This window comes from Cucurbita moschata, unplaced genomic scaffold (assembly GCF_002738365.1).
Source record: "Cucurbita moschata cultivar Rifu unplaced genomic scaffold, Cmos_1.0 Cmo_Scf00022, whole genome shotgun sequence".
NCBI lineage: Eukaryota > Viridiplantae > Streptophyta > Magnoliopsida > Cucurbitales > Cucurbitaceae > Cucurbita > Cucurbita moschata.
Genome location: NW_019268538.1, coordinates 1234630 through 1242955, shown reverse-complemented (window position 1 = coordinate 1242955; position 8326 = coordinate 1234630). Strand labels below are relative to the sequence as shown.

The following is an 8326-nucleotide window of genomic DNA, read 5'->3' as shown; positions in this document are numbered from 1 at the left end:
TTTTTTTTTTTTTTTTTTTTTTTTTTTAATTTGTGTTTTTGCAGATTTTTAAATGTATTTTAAGTCAATTTTCAAAAGAAAAAACGTGAAATAGAAAAACTTAATTACCCGTCTATTTATATTTTTATTTAAAGTTCAAAATACTTAAAAGTTTAAAATTAAATATTTTGGCACAATAATAAAACCTTGTTTAAAAGTCCAGAAAAGCATTTTAATTCATTAAATGACAATTTTGTCCTTTCAAAAAATTAATTACACAAATGTCTATATTCTAATAAAATTATAACTGGGTCCGAACTAAAACCATGATTGAATTATAATTAAAACCATAAAATTACAGTAACTAACGGTAAATAAGATTTTTATTACCAAATTTTAATTTTTTAAAATATAAAAACTAAAAAAAGCTCTTAATTAACCTACTTAATCCGGATTAAGATAGAGGGTTAGACTAATACAAAAATGTAGGAAGAAAGGGGCAGACAACGTGAAATCATTGAAAAATAAATAAATAAATAAAAGAGAGGGGCAAAAACGTCATTAAGGAAAAAGAAGAAACTGTTTCTGAGCGCCGATCTAAGCAGCGGTGAATTGGCACATCCAAATTTCCATTTGTCCCCGAGCCGTCGGATGCGATTGTCGAGAGGAAACGTGGCAAGATCGCAGTGTGGAGTCACAGGAAGCTGTCAGTAGGTCGCCCACACGGAATTACTGATGAACCCTCTAAATTCCATCTCTTTATTATTATTATTATTATTGGGATTATTTGGTTTTATATTTATATTAGAATTTATTTAAATGTTTGGGTTTAGGGGAGTGGGGCCCGCCCCTTCAAATTTATATTAAATTATTGACCCACTTCAAAAGTTTTAAAAATTGAAAAGATGAAGATATATTGGATATGAATAACAAATTATTGTTCCTTTTTTTTTCTTCCCTTTTGGTACCAAAAAGGTATCTTTTTCACATTATTAAAAAATTATGCAAAAAATAAAATATGTTACAATAATAAAAAATATCTATTCAAAAGTACTATTAATATTTTATAAAAAAATAATAGTAAATTTTTTTTATTAGTATATGAATCAATATTTTTTTTTTTGTCGTTATTTTTCATAATTCCACTCATTCTTTTATATATCAATCTTATTTTAAATATTAGAAATTTAAATAATAAAAAAAAAGAACTTTTTTTTATTTACGAACATTCTGGAATAAAAATATAAAAAATTTAACCTTTTAATTTTAATTTTAATTTTTTTTTATTTTTTTAGTAGGGGGAGACATTTGATGAAACATGTCACATGCATGGATTGTATTCTTTTTCTTGGTATTAATATTGGCTCAAAGTGAGCACCAAGCAATTGATGGATCACTCACACTCACTAAGAAAGAAATATATTCTCTATCACCTTTCAATTATGCTATACTATTAGGCTTTGACTGGGTGAGCTTTTGGGTGTTTAGTCTTTATAATTCACCTTCTTTAAAGGTGGGTCGTGCTCGAGGTCATCAAAACAGTAATTTCCAACCGTTTTGAGCCTTGGGTGTAGAATTCTAACCTTTAAAAAGCCCAACAGAAGATTGGGGTTTCATGGGTCAAGAGAGTATTGGGCAACCCTTCAAGAACGATCGGTTTGAGACTTGGACTTAACAACTCAAACTCATCGCTTAACAACTCAAACTCATCGCTAGTAGATATTGTCTGCTTTACTTCATTACGTATCGTCGTCAACCTCACAGTTTTAAAACGCATTTACTAATGAAAGATTTCCACTCCCTTAAATGCTTCGTTACCCTCTCCAACCAACGTGAAATCTCACAATTACGTATCGTCGTTAGTCTCGTGATTTCAAAACGCGTCTACTATGAAGAGGGTATAGCCCTACTTCGACCAATGTCTCACACCGTCCAGTGATTGGCTCTGATACCATTTGTAACAACTTAATGCCTAGTAGATATTGTCAGCTTTAGTCCGTTACGTGCCGTCATCAACCTCACAGTTTTAAAACACATCTATTAGAAAAAGGTTTCCACATTTTTATAAGAAATGCTTCGTTCCCGTCTCTCCAAATTTATTTCATCTCCTTGGTGGCCCAATTCTTGTTTTACTCTGGTCTGTTCTATTGCTTTATTGACTCTTTTGCTGACACTTAATTTCTTCATTCTCGTTATCCAATTTCATTCATGTATGTGACTTAAAATAATGTTAGTACACATACAGGTCATTTGTTAAGATCAAACATAGAAAACCATTAAAAGGTGAGGCCAAAATTGACCGGACCCACCCTAACTTACCCAGAAAGAAGATCCCAGCTACACAGAGCTCCACCAGCACCGGCACCACCACCACCACGTGTTCATGGAACCAACCAGCAGCCGCCACTTGCCCACTTTCCTTGCCACACTCCTTCTCAAACTGAAACTCCAATCTCCATTACCTTTCTCCTCCTTCACCCATTTCACTTCTCCTCTGTAAAAGGAAGGAAAAAAAAAAAATCAGACGAAGAAAAATGTCCGGCGGAGTGGACATGAGCCTCCCAAAGGAGCAAGAACTCCTCCACGAAGAAACATGCGACCCAAAGCAGCAGCAGCATCGGGGGATGAAATTGGGGCGGAAGAAGCCGGCGGTGTTTCTGAGTTTCCGCCACCTGAATATGCTGGCGTTGATGGTGATCTTCTCTGCCAGCGGATTGGTGTGTGCAGAGGACTTGGCGTTTGTGGTGCTTTCGATTATGTACACGTACTTCCTTTCCAGAGTGGCGTTTCCAAGGCTGGAGGGCGAGGAGCCGACGGTGTTCAGCCAGCAGAACAAGCTGCTCCAGCAGTACGTGTTGTTCGCCGCCGTGGTGGGGCTGTTCCTCCCCATAGCCTACATTTTAGTAGGATTCTTTCAAGATGATCAAGAGGGCATCAAAGCCGCTTCTCCCCATGTCTTTCTTCTCGCCAGCCAGGTTCCTTTCTTTCTTCTTCACCATGGGTTTTTAATTTCTGTAACTTTCCACACAACCACGACAGAAGATTGATGCTTTTGAGTCAGATTTTTTTGTTCAAACTTCAAAACTAAAGAACAGATGTATTTCTTTTCTATAATTTAGTCTAGTTTATGAACTAATAAACAATCCCAATTCCTAACTAGTGACCAATCTTGAAAGAAATAGCATGATAGTATGGTATGTATAATCTTTCTACTGATATTCTTACCAGGTTTTCATGGAAGGCGTGGCATGGAACGACAGATTCTCGACGCCAATCCGCGTGTTTGTGCCAGTTTTCTACAACTCAAGGAGGATCTTCACCCTCTTTGAGTGGCTGCGGGAAGAGTTCGCCAAAGAAGATAAGAAACCAGCGGCTCTGTTCGTCGGAAGGGCACTTGCTGTAATCAACATGGCGCTTTGGAGCTTCAATCTGTTTGGGTTCTTGTTGCCTGTGTATCTGCCAAAAGCCTTCAAGAGATATTACTCTCTTTCGAAATCCAAAGATTGAGCGCTCTTCCTTTGGGATAAAACATAAAGTAATCTTACTTGGTTGCAACTACAAGGATTTGTACCTTCCAAGAAGCACTAAATTACCCACTAATTGCATGATTCTAAGCTTATATCTAATGGTTCTATGCTTTTACTCTCCAAATTTGTTCAATTTCAAATGTTCGTGCACTAGCTAGATAACAAGAAGGGCACCCTGCATAGCTATTTGAATCATCAACTTCAACAGTAGCTACTGAAGAAACTTCATTTCTAAAACATACTACATACAACAAAAGTAGAGGAAATCTCAAAATCTTTCCGGTGCCCGTATTTCAATTAAGAGAAAACGGTAAACGAAAATAATCCAAAACTGAATCACTAATCGTATCCCCTCACGACAAATTAAAAGAATAATCGAGTCCATTTCCGATGAAGAAACAGTGATCAAATGAAAATTCGTACCTCAAAACCAAGCTCATGTTCAAAACCCCCCTCTTGGCGTTGATGAAATGAATCGGAATCCCCACGAACAGGAGCTAAAAAGATAGACTAAGATATGGTAAAACGCGATTGAGCTGGAAATATAGGAAGGAAAAAACACAAATTCGTACCTCGAAATCGGAAATATGGCACCTCGAAGTCGGAAATATTGCACATCAAATGAAAGATTGGGCGAAGGTGGGGGAAGCAGAGCGGAGCTAGGGTTTCACACAGGCCTCCGCTGATATTCTGCACTTCAGATTTTACTTTTTTTTTTTTTTTGTTTGCCCTCACTAACGCTCAACAATGTGTGTTCAGTTCGTGTTTGGCACGTGACCTCAACTAACCAAACTGGCCGCGCACGTGATAATAGTTACGTTTCAGAATATCATATAAAAAAATGGACTCACTGTCGGTAGATATTGTTTTAGTTGATTTTTTTTTTTTTTTTTGTCTTTTCATCAATGTTTTTAAAACAGGTCTGTTAGTAAGAGATTTTCATACCCTTACTAGAACTCACAATTGACCCCGACCAACGTTTTAAAACTTTGAGGGGAAGCTCAAGAGAAAATCTAAATAGGACAATATCTGCGAATAGAGTTGTTACAAATGGTATTAGAGTTAGACATCGAACAGTATCCGAAATGGATGAATTGTGAGCTCCTACACGGGTTAAAGAGGGGAAGAAAACATTCCTTATAATGGTGCAGAAATCCCTCTCTAGCATACACGTTTTTCCTCCATCTAACGCTCAGCATTTACATAACTCATATCGTTTTTCAAATATTTCATTTTAAGATGTAAACATATTACTCCGAACACCATATTTAAAACCTTAAAAAGTAGTTTCCTCGTGTTGTCAAGTAGTTAAAAAAAATGAAAATATATAACAAACACGTAACCGAATTAATCCGGTCATGTAAAAATAAGCGTTAGGAGGACGTGTCACTAGCACACATAAATACATTTTCACTTCCCACCTATCATAACTATAAATAATGATGACTTGTCTCGCTATGAACCTTAGAACTTTACTTGCCCCATCTTTGCAAGACACAAAGAAGCCATCGCTATCTCTCAACTGTGCGCTCCAAAAAGCTAAAGAAAAGTTGGAACGGGCGAGCACCCATCGATACTTATCCTCCATCCACTTGATATCTAGAAGAAAAATAGGCGCAACATTGATTCTTCAGGATCGTACATCGAACCCATTTTTTTCAATTGAATTGACAGATTAGCTTTAGTTTCCATCCGGCGCGTACTTGGGATATATTGAGTGAAATTGGGCCCGATTGACATGCGAGAGAGAGGTGGCAGAATGCATGGTTCTTATCAAGAAAATGAGTTGGCCACAACTGGTTGGTCTCTAAAAGCAATTTCCAGATTCAAAAACTCTCAAGTGCGTCAGAAATTCCATCGCTCAACGGAATGTGGTTATTCAGAAGAAAAGGGCCCTCCGGGTTTTCGTCTTCTTCCACCGCCGAGGAAGTTACAAACGGAATCGATGGCACAGGACTCACCGCCATTGTTACAGGTCCGAATTTACTCTACAACAGTTCTTGTTTATGTATTTTGAACTGGGTATCATCCTCCTTCGATTATACATCTGGGTTTATGCTAATAGGTTTCCATTAGAATCTTCTGGGGATTGTGCTTTCGTTATTGTTTATAACATATGGGTGTTCTTCTTCAGGAGCGTCGAGTGGTATTGGCTCTGAAACTGCGCGTGTTCTTGCATTACGCGGAGTCCATGTTGTTATGGGTATTAGGAACTTAGAAGCTGGTAGAAATGTAAGAGAAACCATCATCAAGGAGAACCCTTCTGCAAAAATTGATGCCATGGAGTTGGATCTTAGCTCCATGGCTTCTGTGAGAAAATTTGCCTCAAATTATCAGTCAGCTGGGCTTCCACTTAATATCCTCATGTAAGAATTGATAGCCACTACAGTGACATACAGGACTATAAACTAGCAATCTGTTTCATATCTGTTCTTTTCTGTGGTGGAAGTAATAATGCAGGAGTCATGGCTGCCCCTTTTGGACTTTCAAAAGATAACATAGAACTGCAATTTGCAACAAATCACTTAGGTATGTCGCTTATGTGATAGATTATTTCTTGTGTACTGAAAGCGTTTAATCTATATGAACTTGCAAGAAGATGTATATATAGAATACTCGTGAAACCATTGACACAACAAGAGTTTACATGAACTTGTTATGGCCCAACATGATTGGCTGAGAAATTGAGGCTGTGGCCATGAGGAGATTAGGCAGTAGGCCTCGCTTAGCTTTAGGACTTTGAGTTTATTACATTGATATATTGGCTGCTATAGGAAGCTAACTTATTATACAGCTGATCATTAACGACTTTATACTCGAGTTCGTGCAGGTCATTTCCTCTTGACAGATCTACTGTTGGATAGTATGAAGAAAACTGCCATTAAAAGTAAAAAAGAAGGAAGAATTGTTAACGTCTCCTCGGAAGCTCACCGTTATACATATCCTGAAGGCATCCGATTTGACGGGATTAACGATGAATCAAGGTAAGTGCTAGGCAGTTCTTTGTTTTCCTCCTACTGAAATGCAGATGAGTTTCAACTCCTTACATTGCCTGCAGAATAGATCAAACAAGTAACTCAGTTTGCATATTTGATGCTTGCTGCCATCTTTTATTTGCTCTGTTTTAAGCATTGCCCTCAACGTGATCAAATTGCCACTTCCTTTCCAATTGATAGTTCATGTGTTCAAATTCTCTCATTGTAGGTACAAAAAAATGCTAGCTTATGGCCAATCAAAGTTATGTAATGTTCTGCATGCCAATGAACTTACAAGACGTTTCAAGGTACGGGAACTTCCTTGGTTGATGGTGGAAACAAACGAACCAAAAACGAGAAACGAGAAACAATGAACATATAAGGGCATAGTATAATAAATTTAAGTTCAATCTGTGTCTTCCAAATCTAAAATTATTATTCATTGGCAAACTTCAGTCAATGCTGCTGTTACTCTTACTACAGTCTGATAGATATGTTCTTCATATAGGGAGGCAAATTGTTGAGACCAAGAGCTTATTTTCGTTAAATTTAGTTCGTTTTTCGTTCTTGTTTTGTTCACTAATTAAAACTGATGGGTTGTTCTTGTACAGGAAGAAGGAGTAAACATAACTGCAAACTCACTTCACCCAGGAATAATTGCCACAAATCTTTTCCGCCATTTCAGTTTTGGCAATGGTAATACCGAAGCTCCGTTCGATAACAAATTAATAACAATGTGAATAGTATTTATAGGCTTACCAAACGATTATCAAACGGGTCTTTAGTTAACGGTTGCTTATACATTTGGGATCCTATTGAAGTCTATTTCTCCCATCACATTGATGGTAGCTGACTTTTCTATTACTGCGTCGATGAAATTGGGCTGAAATCTCCTCTGTTCTGTTGTCTATCTCGAATGCTTACGTTTTCGTACGAAAACTTCTCCCTACATGAGTATAATGCAGCAGTTCAGTTCAGTAGATATGTATCTTAATACTACAGACTTATAATTTTTCGAATCCACCATTTTTTTTCTTGTATTATTGCTAGCTTCATCAGCCTGAAAACTACTTTTGTTTTTCATGTAGGTATTGCGAACACTGTCGGCAAACTCGTATTCAAAAATGTTCAACAGGTAATCTTCATTCTAAAGACAAAATCGTTATCAAATAAAACTTCGACATTCTTAAATAGCATATCTCGACCACTAGAAGCAAAATGCATATTGGGGTTAGTTGTTTATTGACGAGGGTCCGAATTTGCAGGGTGCAGCAACAACCTGCTATGTAGCATTGCATCCACAAGTGAAGGGAGTGAGTGGTGAATATTTTCTGAATAGTAACCTAAACAAGGCAAGTCAACATGGGCAGGATGTTGATCTGGCTAAGAAACTTTGGGATTTTACCACTAACTTACTCAAATAACTCAGCTCAGTTTCCTCTATACATCATTGTTCTTATATTTCTATCAAGTTAGGTTGTGTTGCTGTGTGTTTTTAGAGTATAACACCACAAATAAGGGAAGGGGATTCGACCTACGATCCTCGTAAATGAAGGTACTATCATCCAACTGTTCAAGTAATTTTCAGGCTGGAGTTTATGTCTGAATCTATGTTATGTGTGATATTGCTATAAATTTGTTTAGAATTACACTATCTATCATATACGTATTAAACATTTGGATTACTAAGGATTTAGAATTAGATGGATTAGTATTAACAAGCCACCAATATGCTGAAAACAACCTGTATAACATATATTCTCTATCAACAGATGATGATCCATATAGAGATTCAAATATGAATCTTTCTTTTTTTCCATTTTTTTTGCTGAATTACTGAGTGGG

General features: G+C 36.9%; 2 protein-coding genes and 1 long non-coding RNA gene across 4 annotated transcripts; 2 read left to right on the top strand and 1 right to left on the bottom strand.

The window, feature by feature from the left end:
* Positions 1-2157: 2157 nt before the first annotated feature.
* On the top strand, positions 2158-3630 carry LOC111459394. The gene is made up of 2 exons (XM_023102274.1): positions 2158-2954; positions 3208-3630. Exons 1-2 carry the CDS (start codon positions 2514-2516, stop codon positions 3484-3486), a joined length of 720 nt encoding a protein of 239 aa, XP_022958042.1. The 5' UTR covers positions 2158-2513; the 3' UTR covers positions 3487-3630.
* On the bottom strand, positions 3350-4227 carry LOC111459397. Of its 2 annotated transcripts, none has more exons than XR_002713294.1 (3): positions 4079-4227; positions 3930-4003; positions 3350-3435 (listed from the first exon to the last, which is right to left on the bottom strand). It is a non-coding gene; the product is annotated as an uncharacterized LOC111459397 (long non-coding RNA). The 2 variants fall into 2 exon arrangements; XR_002713293.1 differs by having other exon boundaries at positions 3371-3495.
* A 1072-nt stretch (positions 4228-5299) lies between these two features.
* On the top strand, positions 5300-8166 carry LOC111459393 (short-chain dehydrogenase TIC 32, chloroplastic-like). Its single transcript, XM_023102273.1, has 8 exons — positions 5300-5481; positions 5641-5872; positions 5956-6035; positions 6337-6490; positions 6711-6789; positions 7093-7177; positions 7570-7616; positions 7747-8166. The coding sequence occupies exons 1-8, from the start codon at positions 5376-5378 to the stop codon at positions 7903-7905; spliced, it is 942 nt and encodes a 313-aa protein (XP_022958041.1). The 5' UTR covers positions 5300-5375; the 3' UTR covers positions 7906-8166.
* Positions 8167-8326: the final 160 nt, after the last annotated feature.